Source organism: Uranotaenia lowii, chromosome 2 (assembly GCF_029784155.1).
Source record: "Uranotaenia lowii strain MFRU-FL chromosome 2, ASM2978415v1, whole genome shotgun sequence".
In the NCBI taxonomy this organism is placed as follows: domain Eukaryota; kingdom Metazoa; phylum Arthropoda; class Insecta; order Diptera; family Culicidae; genus Uranotaenia; species Uranotaenia lowii.
In genome coordinates, this window is record NC_073692.1 from 362,478,300 (window position 1) to 362,494,437 (window position 16,138).

At 35.9% G+C, this 16,138-nt stretch overlaps 2 protein-coding genes across 2 annotated transcripts; both read left to right on the forward strand.

The window, feature by feature from the left end:
• The first annotated feature begins 208 nt into the window (after nt 1-208).
• On the forward strand, nt 209-2,062 carry LOC129743122 (uncharacterized). Its single transcript, XM_055735083.1, has one exon. The coding sequence runs from the start codon at nt 209-211 to the stop codon at nt 2,060-2,062; it is 1,854 nt and encodes a 617-aa protein (XP_055591058.1).
• Nucleotides 2,063-9,374: 7,312 nt separating this feature from the next.
• Nucleotides 9,375-10,118, forward strand: LOC129748614 (uncharacterized). The gene is made up of 3 exons (XM_055743277.1): nt 9,375-9,596; nt 9,711-9,834; nt 9,916-10,118. The coding sequence occupies exons 1-3, from the start codon at nt 9,506-9,508 to the stop codon at nt 10,037-10,039; spliced, it is 339 nt and encodes a 112-aa protein (XP_055599252.1). The 5' UTR covers nt 9,375-9,505; the 3' UTR covers nt 10,040-10,118.
• Nucleotides 10,119-16,138: the final 6,020 nt, after the last annotated feature.

A 16,138-nucleotide genomic window follows, 5' to 3' on the forward strand; every position in this document is an offset into this window, starting at 1 on the left:
TTCACATCGATCGATGCGCACTCTGGAATTGATATTGCGTACTGTTGGAAAAATTATCTAGAAAACGAAATCGAGTGTCCAGTCAGTATGGTCAGTGCTTTGAGTTCATCGTAGAGGAAATCCAAGAAAACTTTCGGCTATTTCAAAAATATGATCACATAGTAGCCATTTGTTTCAGAAAAAGGACCCGCTCCAAAACAACATAAAAATGTCATCAAAAACCTCCAGCTCATCCCAAAAAACATGGAGTACCGATTCCTACCCCAGTCTGTACCGATCCGACAGTACCAAACAACCTTCCAGCAGCAGTTCATCCCTGAGTAGCGCTTCCACCACCCCACGCTCCACGTCTTCTACGTCAATATCAACGCTTCCGAAGGCAACGGGCAGCACCAGTGGCAGTGATTCAACAATTCCGCCACGTTTGATATGGGACCGAGAAGAGGCCAGCGCCCTCCGACCGTACGACTACCGGAAGTTCGACGAACCCTTCAAACAGCTACCAACCTATCTCAGTGAACTGGGTGGTTTAGGAATTCCACCGCGGAAACCATGCTACCCGGTTAAGGCGGACCCTTTCCATCGACGCACCGAAGAAGATTCGATCTTTCACAAACGGAATACCGATACAACTCAGTTTTCGTTGACGGAAAAGCCTGAACTCGGCATTTGTGTCCGAAAGCCGGAAAAGTCGCTGTTGCAACAAGTGAGAGGGGTTGCTCTGGCTGACAATGTGAATTCAGAAGAAGAAGTTGATGGAAGTAGCGAGAGTGTTGCTTCCGATTCGACGGACTTGAGCTGGAAGGATTTCCAGCAGAAGCAACCAGAACGGGATCAGGTGATGGAGGATTGTAGGAGATGTTTCTTTAGGGCTCATCGGGAGCTTTTTAAGATGAGGCAGTACGATGAATACGTCGAGGAAAAGAATCGTGTTCCGGTTGAGGTGCAATCGTGGGAACTGTCCGACGAAAGTACGGCCAGTGAGGTTTCCGAACAGATTGTCGATGATCTGCCGGAGCTGACGCTTGTTGAGGAGGTTATTGATGTTGAGAAGGAGCCTTCGATCGATCCAAACGAGTATCAAACAACAAAGATCATACGGGTGGATGAGAAGCAACGTGTGATAGAGCATAAGGAAAGGCATTTGGAGGCAGTAAAGGAATTTCTTTGGGATGGATACGCAAAGGCCGATGAAGCTGTGGTGCAATTGGAGGAGGAGCGGCAGAAGTCTCCGGAACCGGAAGATCCAGATGATATGGTGAAGAATGCACCAATTCAAGATTATTTGAATGTTAATAAGATTAAGTTTCGAGAAGAGTTGGCAAACCGTTTGGAAGAAATCAGGGAAAAGCAGAAACGGGTGCCTAAGGAATTGCCGAAGACTTCGGTTCAGTTCGAGAAATACACTGATGAGCTGATGAGTGCACGGCGAGAACTTCGAGACGAAGCAATTTTGGTGCACGAACATTATCAGAAGGCCGGCATTGATGTTGATGTTCCGGAGAAAGATCTACAGCTGAGGAAGTTTCGGGCAGCAGATTGCCGCAGTTTGGCATCGGCTTCGGAAGAGAGCCTTGAAGAGGATTCGGATGTACCGGATGAACCCGCAGTGCACACCTGTATGACTCGAGGAGAGTGGGCTCGCTGGATCGGAAAGTGTACCAAGATGGAGAAGCTGAAACTGCCTAAGGTCAAGATTCCACGAGTTCCACGCGAGCTTCACAAGGAAGAGGAAAGCCCAATCCGGGTCTACATTAGGGGAGTTCGGAAGGAAATTAAAAAAGAACCGGTCAGCAAGCTGTTGGAACCTCCGAAGCCTAAACCTAGACGATCGACTCGTACTGTCCCAAGATGGCATCTGAAGGATTTTCTCTACGGTGAACCGAAAGAGTATCAAATACCGGCATTCATTCCCTATAAACCTCAGATGGTGCAGTTCTCGGATTTGGCGGAGGATAAATATCAGAAACAGAGAAAGCAACGTAAAGCAAAGCGAAATTTGCGGAAAAGTAAAATGGCTTGGATCAATGATCTAGTGGATGAAATCATTTTCAAGTATTGATGGGTAAAAATATTGAAATAAATTATTTATTGTACTGAAATCGTGTATTGATATCTTATTCAAATATAACAAGCTTGTCGAAGCATCAATTCTTCGAATCCCGAATTGGAAAACAGGGCTATAAAATTAAGCCGCCATTAAAGTACCAAATGAGTGGTTCCCAAAAAAAAAAACACCGGAAACCTCACAGCTCCCAAAATTGTGGTTCAACTCCAAGACGAATTGGACAAACGATTCCCAGGAACCAAAACCCAAGACAAAACAAAATCATGTTTTGACACACTGAAGCTCACGTCTTTCCTCACTAGTCAGGGCGGCGCATAGTTCGAAAATCCGCCGCTTAATCTCTCACCGCACTGCAATAAAAAAGGGCTTATCGAAATGTCGTTGAGCTGTTGAAAAGCTGGTTCACTCCACCGTCATGAAGGAAGCCGACAACGACGACGAGAACCGAATGATGCTGCTCCAGAAACATTTCGCTTTCGGAATGACTTTTGATTGAATACCTACCATCTGAGGGAAAGAAACAAGTCGTAAAATTGGATCCGCTCTGTGGTTCATCAACAATTTCGGTTTGGAAGCGTAAGAAAGCGCGTTTTTCGGTTTGCGGGAGATTAATTAACTTGGAGCGATTTGCAAAGGGCGAACATTTGAGTGTCTACGAGCAATTCGGTTAACTGAATGTTTCGTGAGGTTTTGTAGCGAAAATACAATCTCAACAATGCAATTCGCTATGTTTTACAGTATTTGCAGAATTTTGCCATAATACATGGTGACTACGGAACCAGAAAAACCAGGAAAACTGGGAAAAACTGGAATAGAAAATCGCACCGGGAAAACCGGGAAAAGCCAGGAATTTAGACCCAAAACCGGGAAAATTAATAAAAAGAATCCGAAATTCAGTTCTGGTTCCATAATCAGGGATTCAACCCAAAATTCAAAATTCAGAATTCTAATTTAAATTTCCAAATTAAAATCCGACAGTTAAAAAAATGTGTAAGAAACCATTTCCTATCAAAACCACTGTTTGGGAAAATAGCCATCACGGGGTCCAGATCTGTTTTTTTCTAGTAGTGCTTTCGAAATTATCTTTTTTTGTTTACTGGTCATAGTTTATCCAGAAAATTTTTAATAACACTTTTCTAAGCTTGAATATGTTGAAATTCCTTTGAGGATTTGCAAAAATCGTGACAAAAATTGAAATTAAATTTCAAGAGAATATTTACTTCAAATAGTCATATTTATGCATTTTTAGCAACGCTGTACAGAACTTTTAAGAGTTTTTATATGAGGGTATGTTTATGTCGATAGAAGAAACTATGTAATTTTTTTTAAATGTTAAAATGATTCAACATTGCATGCTACTTCACTGAATATATACATATTTGTGTTTTGTGTGAAGTATTTAAACAAAATAACAAAATTATTGCAATAAAACTGATTACTTTTACTTATTTCTTTTCGGCAACATGGCAACAAAATTTCCGTTTGAAGAGGGTTTAAGAGCTGATTTTGACCAATTTTAGGGCGACATATCCAAGTATGCAGTTTTAGAGATTCCAAGGTTATATTTTTTTTTATTTTTAGCAACATTTTAGAACATTTCAAAGATACTCAAATCGAAGGTTTTAGAACAACGATCAGCTTTTTCGACGACAGCGAGTAGTTTAAACTTCTGAGAAAACTGAGGCATCCTTTAAGTTTATTTATCACAGTCTGATGAAATATGAGAATTTAAGGATATTTCGGATTATTTTTGTTTATTAAAATGAATCAAATATAATCGCAGTTTCCAACAAAGTTGTTCATGGAATTTGAATCAGTTCCCTAACGGTTGACGAAAACGGGTTTGTTGATTTTTATAACCTACTGGTGAGAAGTTATGGGATATTTTCAGTTTTGCATAAGTGGGAGGCATCTATTTAAATAATCCCAGCTCTATAATTCGAAAAAAACTTATAATATATTGTTTTATGCTTATTTTCAAGATATTAATGGTTATCGTTATTTAGACTGTAATAGGTAAATTTTAATCATTATCCAATGCTCAGAAGACACGTGTTCAAAATTAACCCGTATCTTGAAAAATATGGGGCGAACATGAACACTTCTTTGTGCGGGAGTGGACATTTTTTCAACATATAGGTAATCATATCACACCTCATGGAGCATCAATTACTAAACGTAAAACTTTCAAAAACAATATTTTATCTTCATATTTACATTGACAAGGGAGCCAATTGATAAGACACGTCTCAATACGATTTTCGTTTCTCAGAGTTGAATTTTTTTTGTACAATTATACTTCAAAATTAATATAGTTAGATTTGCAAGTTATAAATGTAACTTATTAAAAGAATGATAGACTATCACATTTGAAACTTTACAATGACCCAAATTGCGATACGGCGTTTGTTCGGAATTACCTCACTAAGCCTTACATGTCATGCATTTATTATAACCTGCATTTTATAACTAAGCTTTAGGTTTCAGAAAAAATCAGAAAGTTGTTTCTGAGCTAAAATTACAAGATATGTTGTTATAACTTTATCTTTAACCGGAACAGCTACTGTTCAAAATTGAAACATAGAAGAGATTCAAAATAAAAATATTTGTCGAACAATTTACTGTAACATTTTGCACAGAAATCATATCTACATTTTTCTGCATAACAAAGCTAATCACTAAAGCAACCAAAAGTCTCATATCTACTTAAACTCGTTACTCCAAAGTTCGAATTTCGCTGAATAAAGGTTTCAAAGGGAATTGGCACCAAATTTTCTCGAATGTGAGCATGAAAGTTACAAAAGGTTCCTCAAATAGCCTTCTATGGACTTGAAGTTCCAAAAAGTTCCTCAAATAGCCTTTTTTGGGACATGTCAATCGCACTCACAGTATAAAAGTTACAAATTAGGTCTCAAATAGCCTTCTATGAACTTCAAGTTCCAAGAAGTTCCTCTAACAGCCTTTTGTGAACTTCAAGTTCCAAGAAGTTTCTCAATTACCCTTTTTTGTGACATGTCAAACGCATCCACACAGTATAAAAGTTACATATTAGGTCTCAAATAGCCTTCTGTGAACTTCAAGTTCTAAGAAGTTCCTCAAATAGCCTTCTGTGAACTTCAAGTTCCAAGAAGTTCCTCAAATAGCCTTTTCTGTGACATGTCAATCGCATCATTCGGAATAAAAGTTACAAATTGGATCTCTAGTAGCCGTCTATGGACTCGAAGTTCCAGAAAGTTCCTCAAATAGCCTTTGTTGAGACATGTCCGCCATTTCGTGAATATGAAATGTGAATGAACATCACAAAAGGGCATATAATCAATAAATCATTTTTTTGGAGCTTGGAATTGTTGAAATGTATAATTTATTTTGAAACTTCAACTCAGAACAACTTAAAGCTAACTCGCAAATGATTGTTTTTGAAAAGAGTAAATACTTCGACTTTATAAAATTTCGTCCGATTGTGTTTACTTACCACGAATTTATCACACATTGAAAGTCAGTTGAAGGAATTCATTGATTAAGTATCAAAATAAAATCAAGAATTTGTATAATTTTATGGTTAACAGTTATAAACATGGAATTTCATTTTTTTTAAAAACCGATATTATTTTAACGGATGATTGATTTATACGCCGTTTCATAATGTTTCTTAGTAATAATCAACATGCGTCTTTGCTGTTGGCCGCTGGTTTCCCTTGCGAGTATTCTAGGAAGCTTTATAACCACTTCAAATTTTAGCTGACGGTAAGGCAACATCTAGGCGTAGCGTCGTGGCAGCGTGTTTGGCTATCATCTCGGAGGATCGGGTTCAAATCTGGTATCAGGACTAATTTTTTCCATTAGGTTGTTTGATTGCTTGAGTAAGCAAATTAAATAATTGTGTAGCAGAACTGGCGTGCGTGCCGGCATGTATCGAACAAAATTAAAAACAAAGCAATTAAGTATGATCAATTGAGGGAGGGGATGGGAGGAATAAAGATGGATGCCGAGAAAACGGCAGCACCACATGGACTGGTGATGACCAAAATAAGAGAGGAGAGGAGGATTATTTTTTGTTTTTGCTGATTGAACGTTTACTTGTGGGCTGAATAGAAGGCCGTTCAAATCTGTAATGGAACTTCAAAGTTTCAATAAGAACTTAAATTTTGGGCTGAATAAAAGGAACTTCAGCACATTGATTATGCTGATTAAGCTGTGTTCGATCTTTTTAACGAGACTTTTGGTTGCTTGGGCATCTACTGAATTAAATTTAAAAACGTTTTGAATTTTTTTCAATGGAAATAGTTTTTTGACCACTAACTATGAAATTTTAGCAAAAAAAAAATCTGTTTGATATGATGATCAACTGCTGGACCTTCTATCGAAACACCAATTTCATGATATTTACGGCTTATGTTCTTTCGTTCTTTGATACCTCATGTTTCTCTAATTCTTTCCATCACCTACGAAAATATAATTTTCTTTAAATATTTGCTATTTTAATTTATAAATCAAAATTGATTTTGAAATCTTAATTTTTTTTAAATAGTATAGGTAGTTTATTTCAAGTTTCAATCAATTTAAACTTCGATATTATACATTTCAATTTTACAACGCTATGAAAATCAAAAATGAATGTTTCCCATTTTTATTGGTATACGAAACTTCTGAATATATTATAATAAATTCAGATATCATAATTTTGAAATCCTTTTGCATTTTTTTATTATTCATTTCGAAATCGAAACTCCTTAATTTAAAATTAAAAAAATTCAGTGGGTGAATCTCCATTGAATAAATACTTTAAATTTTTTAATACCTCAAACTTTAATATGCTGTTATTCATATTTTCACACCAACTTCACGCATTGTATAAAAAGATCCCTCCCACCACGATAAAAGGGTGGGAGGGATAATATAACTTCAGTTGCTGCAGAAAAACTACATGTAGATATACCAAATTTGATATAAATCCCGTGGAAAATGATGGATTTTTGTGGTATTTTACGCAAATTTCCCTTTTCCAGTGTTCGAGGAGTTTGTAACTTATCGGAAACAATTTTCGGCCAAAAATATCCTTTATAAAAATATTTACAACAATCGAACCAACCGATGACACGAAAACACATTCGCATATGGGAAAACACGCCGGCTAGTTTCCAACGTAAAATGGCTTCTATCCAGGCAATGAAAAGGAAAAACTGAACTTTTCCAATGTTTCATTTTTGTGCCCCAGAAACGAAATTTTAAATCTAAAGTTCGATTCAAAATATCTGCTAAAAGTGTTCAAGAAAAAAATGTTTCAAAAATTTTTAAATTTTTATTGAATAATATTTTGGCCAGGTTTTCAGATAAAATAGCCCAACCCGGATAGTGGCGGGAAAAAATTAGGCAATTCGATATTGGAGTTTGATTGGCTATTGTGGAGTTTGTGTATGCAGTTTTCGATACATCGCGATAACTTGAAGTTAAACGTTACTAAAAGTAGCTCTCCCTTGATAACACTGGAAAAGATCGATCTATCAGAGATCGATCCTCCAGCTCCGATTTTTTAGGTGGATCGAACCTTCGACCGTTTTACTGAATCGATTTTGGAGATCAATCTTTTCCTGGAGATCGAACAATCCTACATTTAAAAAGATGGGAACAAACGAAAATTGAAATCGCCATAACTTTTGATTGACGCACCTTAAAGGTTTACGGTCTCCAGCTTAAATCTTGAAAAATTTAAGTTTAGTGCAGCAGTGAGACTGTAGGAGTTTTTGAACAAAATATTTAGTCACTTTTTCCATATAAATTTCCGTACAAACTTTGATTTTTTTGCTACAGCCCATTTCAAATCCTGTATCATCAAATTGGCACAGTTGTTATTGGGCCCAAATGGAACTGAATGCCGTTTGATACTTTTCTGGCCCAATTTTGACCAGTCTAATACACAAATTCGAAAAATACCTTAGAAAATCCATTAATTGAACTACAAAAATGCACCTTAATAAATAAAATAACCACCCCAAATGACAGAAAATTTCTGATCAAGATCGTGAACTGTACTTTTGCAGGCAAAAGAACAGTATGTATAAAAAATTATCGCTTTTTGATACTGTTTTCAGTGTCTATATAAAAGTTAACTTTTTAGCACTGAATAACATAAAATACAATTGTGATAACGACACCAAAATTTAATTTGTTTTTATTTTCAATTATTGGCGAATTCAATATTAAAAATCTCCACTGAAATCTATAGAAAATCTTTTTAATACTCGGTTGAAAACAGAAGACAAGTTTTTCGGAAAACGGTTGGGTCAACTGAGGTTATTATGAACAAAGATCATTCTTTTTTCTTCTTATATCTGTTCATAATTACCCAGGTGAATATGGGGTAATAATGAACACTGCTAAGATTATAGTTACGTAATAATTTTCGATGTAGACAATATTTCTAGAGGAATATAAACACTGCGTCCAGATAGGATTTGTGGTTTTTTGAAAATTACCCTTCAATAAGTCATGGGGAATTTTCGTATTCGCAAAAGAACAGGGAATGGTGTTCTGCAATCTTATATGCACAGATTTTAAGAAACTGATCAAGTTATATATATCGGTTTTTTTTCAAGATCTTGATGATTGCTGGTATTAAAAAAAATTTTTATTACAACTCCCTGTTTTGAAATATGTACACATGGAGAAATTATAAACAATCTTCGGTGAATCAGTGAGATATTTATCTCAAAAATTTATATTACTCTTGAAGATGCATTTTTTACATCTGAAAACAACTTTTAAACTGAATTTCCGGTGAAGAGGGAGTAACATGATTGAATGATTTGAGTGTTATATACAAAAAAATCAATGACATACGTTGAAAACTTTGCTATATTCCGACGAAAATGGACAACAAAAGTTTGGAAAATCTTGAATTTTTGATCGGGAAAAACGGAGAAAACCGGAAGTATAAAAATAAAAAATTGGTGGCCGCCCTGCATAACATGTTAAATGTTGAAATATTAAAGAATCAATCGTCAAGAAGTTTGTTCTAAAATCAAAAAAAATTAGCCCACCTTCTAAGGAATTTGGTATGCTACGAAAAAGTCCAGATGTTTCTCTAGAACATAAACCCTCTCATCATTCGTGTTTTAAGTTATTTGCAATCGACTTCCATGTTGTTTATTAATCAGAAGCGTCAGTAAAAAATCAGTTAGTCAAATTTATAAATAATCCTATGATTCCTAGCGATAATGTCAATTAACCCCATCACTCTACTGAAAACAAATTAACCTTGATAGTTACACGGGCGCAATGCATATAAACAGCATGGCACGATCTAGTTCGATCACAGTTGAAGTTTAGAACTTGAGAAAGCAGCAACATCTGCAGTACGTGATAGTTAATTTGGATTCTGCAGCCGATTTGGGTCATTCTAGATTGTTTGTTTAGTTTTATTTTGTCAATTTCACAACCATGAAATTCGTTATCAGTTTGTTTCTGCTCGGTTGCCTCATTGCCGTCAGCGAAGCGGGGCTAGCCATCGATCCCAATGCAACTCATCCAGGTCAGTGTTGAAATTTGTTTTTTTTTTGTGATATTTGGAAATTTGTTGTATTTGTTCAACTAAATCTAGTACCTAGTTTTTACTGTTTTTTAATTTAAACGATTTGTTTTACAGATTTCCCAGGAAAATGTTACTGCAAATCCCACAAAACAGTTCTTTCACCGAAGGAAACTCGAAATGACCTTGGAGGGTGTATGAGCCTGCACTGTTTTGAGGATCTTTCCTTGGAATATGAAAGGTAAGACACAATAATTCCTACTAATAGGTTAATCCAAAATTTCCAAGTGGATCCAATTTTGTGTTTCATATTCGGCAACAGTTGCAGTCCGTACGAAATCGAAGATCCAAACTGTGTAGAAGTCAAGCAGGATATGACGAAACACTTCCCGGAATGCTGCCGGAAGTACAAATGTACCATTGACGGAGTTGTTAGTTATGTTTAGTATAAAGTATTATTTAAAAGAAGGTAGATAAAGTTGATATTTTTTGTAAATTTATCGCAATAAATTTCCTTGTCAAATATTTTTTTAACAGAAGTTTCTTTCAGAGAGCATACCTTCGGGATAAATTTCCCATTTTCCGTTAGTCCGTATTCCTCCGGGGGTGCGTGGTGAGAAAGTGTGAAATGTGATGAATGTTTAATTTTCGTATTAAGTGGAAATTGACCCGGTCCGGTTGTTTGCCAGTATTGCCTTCCATTGACGGTATTTATTCAGCCGAATCCGAAAACCTCACGTAAAGGGATTTTGAGCCACCACTATAGGTTACCATTTCGATTCAATGAACTTTCGGTGACGCACCCCTTGCCGAAAGCAAAGTTTCATTTAGCAGTGAGGGAGGAGAGTTCCTGTGAACTAAACCGACTGGTCGACCAGCCAACCTACACAGAGCAGGGGCCATCTGACCCGGTCCGATTGACACTTTTCCAAAAGAGCCAAGGGACCGACACCAAGGTGAACTTTCTGGACCATTCAACTGGTAAGATTTGGAACTGCCCATCAAACTTTCAACCGCTCTGAGTCCAATGGAAGGTTGATCCCGTTGCCGAAATTTAAGGCACCCCACCCGAAGGAAACGACCCCATTGAAAATTATATTAATTAAATGTGAAAATGATTGACCAGCCGGCCGGCTGGCTTCCGGGCTCACGACAAGGGATTTGGTCGATCTTAAATTTCAAATTAATACTCACACGGCTGCCGGTTGGCTTGCCTTCGGATATCCTCCTTCTGCTTTCTGGGATTGGGATGTTTGTACCTATAAAGTATAGGGGTAAAATCTTTACGATTTTCGATACGGTTCCTGAATGATTCAGCTGGACCAGGCGGCACGTGTGCTTTCGAAACAGTAGAATGATTCAACATTCTTTCTCTATTTAAAAAAAAAATAAAGTTTGTCAAAAGTTGGATGTAATTTGACTCTCTTGCTAAACGATCACCCCAAACTCGGCAGAGGCTTCATCTTCTATTGGCATAAAAACAATTGACATGGTTCTTCCTGAAATCTATAGTAAAAAATATCACATTTAAATCTTTGTTTAATTAATCTGGTTTTCAAAATTATTTCACATAAATCAAAACATTCATAACAATGCATTGTGAGCGTTGTGGATTTTGTTTCAGCTCAATGGTCAGAACTTTATTGTGTAGAATAAAAAGCTCACGCAAGGTAAACAAACAGCTCACGGAAACATAAGTCAAACTGTCTTGTAGGTTCGGAACGGCGATCTCCTGTAGTGTGCAGGCTGCTTTGAAGTATTCCTGTGAAATCGAAACTGTTTTCTTCCGAGATTGGTAAGGCATTTGCATTTGCATCTTGCACTCGCCGATGGAACTTAAAATCGGTCTTTTCTAGCATGTATCAAATTTTAAACACAATTTGTTACCGCAACAAATTAAAAAGTTATAACAACTATTATATTCCCGGAAACTAAAATTAATGTAACCAGCAAGGCCGGATTAAAGGGGGGGCAAAAGGGGCAATTGCCCCGGGCCCCCCGAGGGAAACAAAAGTTTTAACATAACTTTAATAATTACTACTTCAATTTCTTCAAATCAAAACTAGAAAATCGGAATGAAAACTTGAAATATAACAACTATTGGGGCCCCGTGAAATAATATCTTGAATAGTTTTTTTCCACGTTTTTCTCTTACATAAGTTGAGGGGGCCCCCTAGAGTAAACAGTGAAGGAGTTCTCCCGCATTTTTCGGGTAGAGAATATCAAAATCTTGGTATTAAATTTCAAAATTAGCAATCCAAAATCTGAACAAAACTAATGTAAACTGAATTCGATAAAAAAAATCGACATATGAAGCAGTACATCACAAATTTTCATTTTTTTTTTCATCGAAACATGTCAGTCAGGATATTCTGTACAGAACAGGTTAAAAAAAAACATCTCCACATTTTCATTTCATACAAACTTCTAGCACGATAATAATGTTTATTTTTACGATAACTTTTCGAGTAATGGTCACTCAACTAAAATAGCAGCTTATTTTGCCAAAACTGGCTCACAGTGCTGAGAGAGAACAGGGAGGATTTATTTGGAAATTTTACTCGGGCAGTATCCGGGTTGATATCGGATATTATTATATCTTTTCACTTTTCAATTATTACTATTGAAATTTCCGCTGTTTCATAAATTTTAAACCCTTTTCTCTACCTATTTTTAAAAATAAAATCTTAAAAAAAAATGTAGTTGGGCCAATCGACAGTACAGAGTTTCTGTACTTTCAACTGATTTAACAATTTTATTATCTGATGATAATCATATACTTAAACATCTCATGAAAATGTTTTATTTTTGTGTTCGAAAGATATAAATTGAAATACACATTGGGTGCAATTTCGGCTTTGGCTCTGATTGTAACTTTGAATATCTTTTATTCTTTTAAATTTTATAGATACTTTTTCTTTATATTTGATTTGAAATCATGATTGCAAATTTAATTATATTGTTTTTTTAAATTTTTAAATCTATGTTTCTAATGTTCATGATACTTCCCAATTGTCATTTGGTAATTATTTCTCGATGAAGCACAAACCAGACGATCAATGATGAAATGAAAATCATTCAAAATATCTATCCGGTCATTTTTCTCAATCAGAAAATTTTAAGTGATGAGAAGAATGATTGCACCTGATTAATTGACAATTTTTGTTTGAATATACTGTCGTAGATATATATATTTTTTAACTTTTCTTCCTGCGATGTAGACTGGCGTCCTTCTTCTTCGAATTTCGTCGATAGATTGACACGTTTTTTCAAATATCCTTATCGAATCCTTTTCCTTAAGAATGTATTAGTTCAATTCGCACGGTTATGTTCGAAATTACCACTACAGCTAATTTCAATGAAATTCAACATAAAAGAAAGTTCATGTTTTTTTTCAGTGCATTCACATTACCACAGTATATTATGTTTCTGTGTTTTCTATTAGACTGATTCAATTCCATCCAAGTATGCAATGATCAAAATAGTGAATTTTGCACAAAGGAAGTAAATAAAAACATATTGAGAAAGGTATGTTAAGATAGAAAAGGTAAATATCATTTTAAATAACAACTTTTTTCCATGTTCTAGGGTCCTTCTACCACATATACCAGAAACTATTCTCTACGCAGACAACATGGTTATTGTAAGACAGTATACTGAACTCATCTCTAGTTCGTTTCCACGTTTAAAATGTTTTGTATTCTCTGGGATAGCGTTTGAAAAAAAGTGAATCATAGGGGCCCCCTGAGAAAAATTGCCCCGGGCCCCCCAATGGCTTAATCTGGCCCTGGTAACCAGTCTAAACACAACTTATCTTTTATTCCCTTTTAAAATATAGCCTTGGGCTGATGTCATGCTGAAGCAACTAGCAACGCAACACAACGCAACGTTCCAATAAGAAAGCGTTGCATCGCATTGGTATGTCATGCTGGCGCGACCTGTCGCTTTGAAATTCCCTACAAATCATCACTTCTCTACATCTGATAATGCTTTGAATCGTTTCCTTTCTTTCGGGAGCCATCAAAAACTCATCAAATCACGACCTGGATTGCAAGAATGCCGAAATTTGAACCGACAAAATTCCTTGTTTTTTTGCCTTAACTAAGAATTCATGAAAATTTTCTCACCGATTAAGATATTTTTTAGTTTATTATCACAAGTTCGGACAGATCTTCGTACTTTTGTGCTTAAAACTCGGAATCACTGCTTCAAATCGAGAAAAAACAATATTCCCATTGGATTTCCTACTAGTCGCGCTACAAAACACACTGGCATCAGATTTGTCGCGCTTTACAAAGCGACCAGTATGACAGGTCTGCGCTTTTTCCATGGAGATCAAATGAGAGCTGGTTTGTCGCGTGATTGCGTTGCGTTGCGTTGTGTTGCTAGTTGCTTCAGCATGACATCAGCCTTACTAAAGTCTTTTTTTCAGAGATATAAAAGTGCACTGTTAATTATATACAATCATTATTGAGGGGATACAACACAAATCTGTAAGTAAGTCTTATTTCAGATGACGCTGTACACACATAGGTTTTAGTTTAAATATTGTTTTTTGATTGGATTATTTTTAATTTTTGGGATTTAAAACGGCTTCGTCAGTCAATTGTGGGAATAAAAATGAGTGATTTTTTTTTATTATTGTCCAGCTAATGGGACAATAATAAAAATCACTCGTTTGTATTCCTACAATTGACTATCGAAGCAGTTTCAATAGCCATAGATTTTATTTTAAGTTAGAAAACTTGAATTTGAATAAAATCAAGATTTGTGTCCTTTATTGCCTTCAAATATATCTAAATGAGCCAGAAATGACCTTTTCAAACCTAAGTTTAACTTTTTATTCAGTTTAAAAATTGTAATTAATAGGCTTTAGATTCTCAACTTTCAAATACACGGACCCACCGAATGTTCCACTGAGAAATGTGTGGCCGTGATTGGCTTGGACTGCATGTTCGAAATTTTCCTTTTTTCCAAATGCTATCTATCTCCGGTCTTCGTCTAATACACTTTTAATTTTTCATATATTAATTTCTATTTCCTTTATTTTTTATGAAAAAAGTACCAGTCTTTAGTTATCAATTGTAAATTAAATAAAACGAGTTTGTCTTCTTAAAGATTGAAGGTATAAACCATTTCAAGTAAAGATTTTTTTTTAAAACGGGTAGAATTTGTCTAGAAGCATTATCATCACATATGTACACCTACAAATCAGACTCTACTCCAATAATGAGCTTCCTTGGAGGTGGAATTCTCGGTATAAGAGTCTATGCCGGATCGGCAGTAGCAAGCTTTCTAATAACGGCATTGCCCTCCAAGCACAACCTCATTGCATATGTCTGAAAGAAACCAAATAAAATATATCCCATATAGCTATGAGTTAGGCTCTAATTTTTTTCTGGGATTAATCGGGAGCTCTTTATGCCAGTAGTGCTTTTCCAATCATATCATCTTTATTACAGTACACTTTTCCGCGCATTTTCGGTACAGAGATTTGCTAAATAGGCATTGGATTTTTGCAACCTCTTCTATGGGTGTACCAAATTTTTGTTCAGCACGCACGGGCCAATTATTATGATGTGGTAGATACAGATAGAGTTGCATCTACCACCACACATTATTAGGGCTAGCGTGCACCGACTGCACCGAACGAGCGAAAAAAATATTGGCGATCGCATTAGATAAGCTACCTTTTGACTCAGAAACGCATCTATCGATGTGTAGTCTTCTCGGTTTGTTATCATCGCGTTCGTTACAACCACGGTTTGGTTGCTAAAATTTACCGTAGATGTTCTGATAGGGAACTGCCGTGAACTGATGATTAATCTGAATCATAATCGAGAATCTCGCTTTAACACGTCCGTCTCTTACAAGATTAGAATAATAACTGATTTTTGTTTTCGTTCACGTTTTGAAGCTTTTGAAACAGTGATGCTACATATTTGTTTTATTTAATTTATTTACTTTTATTTTTCTCTGTGCATTCTTCACATTCCTTCTCACCTCTAATGTCAAATTAAAATTTATATTTCGATAATTAATTTTCAAAACCGATTCTTTTGGTTTTCTTTATTCTTTAAAATTTAATTTCATCTTTTTTTTTTATTCGAAATTCGTTCCATTCATAACACATCAACCAGCAGCCTTTCAAATCTGTGTTGTTTCATTAGTCCGTTTTACTTATCGGAACTGGTATAATTTCAAAACAAACAAAGCAGCAGGCATTTTGATTAGCGATTCTTCAGTTCGTCTTTTTTTACAGGAACTAACATCGTTTCAAAACAAACCAAGCAGCAGCCATTCTGATCTGCGCTCCGGAATCATCTCAGAACAAACAAAACAGCAATCTTTCAAATCTGCGCTTCGTCAAACCGGCTCATTTACCGAAACTGCCTTTAAAATCTGCGCTTCTTCAGTCCTTCTTATTCACCGGAACTGGCATCATTTCAAAACAAACAAAGCAGCAGGCATTTTGATCTGCGTTTATCAGCCCGTTTTATTTACCGGAACCGGGATCATTTCAAAACAAAAAAAAGCATCAGCCT

Bases quoted from the DNA above. Each gene is read 5' to 3' on its own strand.
- LOC129743122 (XM_055735083.1), top strand. From the start codon at position 209: ATGTCATCAAAAACCTCCAGCTCATCCCAAAAAACATGGAGTACCGAT.
- LOC129748614 (XM_055743277.1), top strand. From the start codon at position 9,506: ATGAAATTCGTTATCAGTTTGTTTCTGCTCGGTTGCCTCATTGCCGTC. The intron at 9,597-9,710 runs GTCAGTGTTGAA...TTTGTTTTACAG, and splicing joins TCCCAATGCAACTCATCCAG to ATTTCCCAGGAAAATGTTAC. The intron at 9,835-9,915 runs GTAAGACACAAT...ATTCGGCAACAG, and splicing joins CTTTCCTTGGAATATGAAAG to TTGCAGTCCGTACGAAATCG.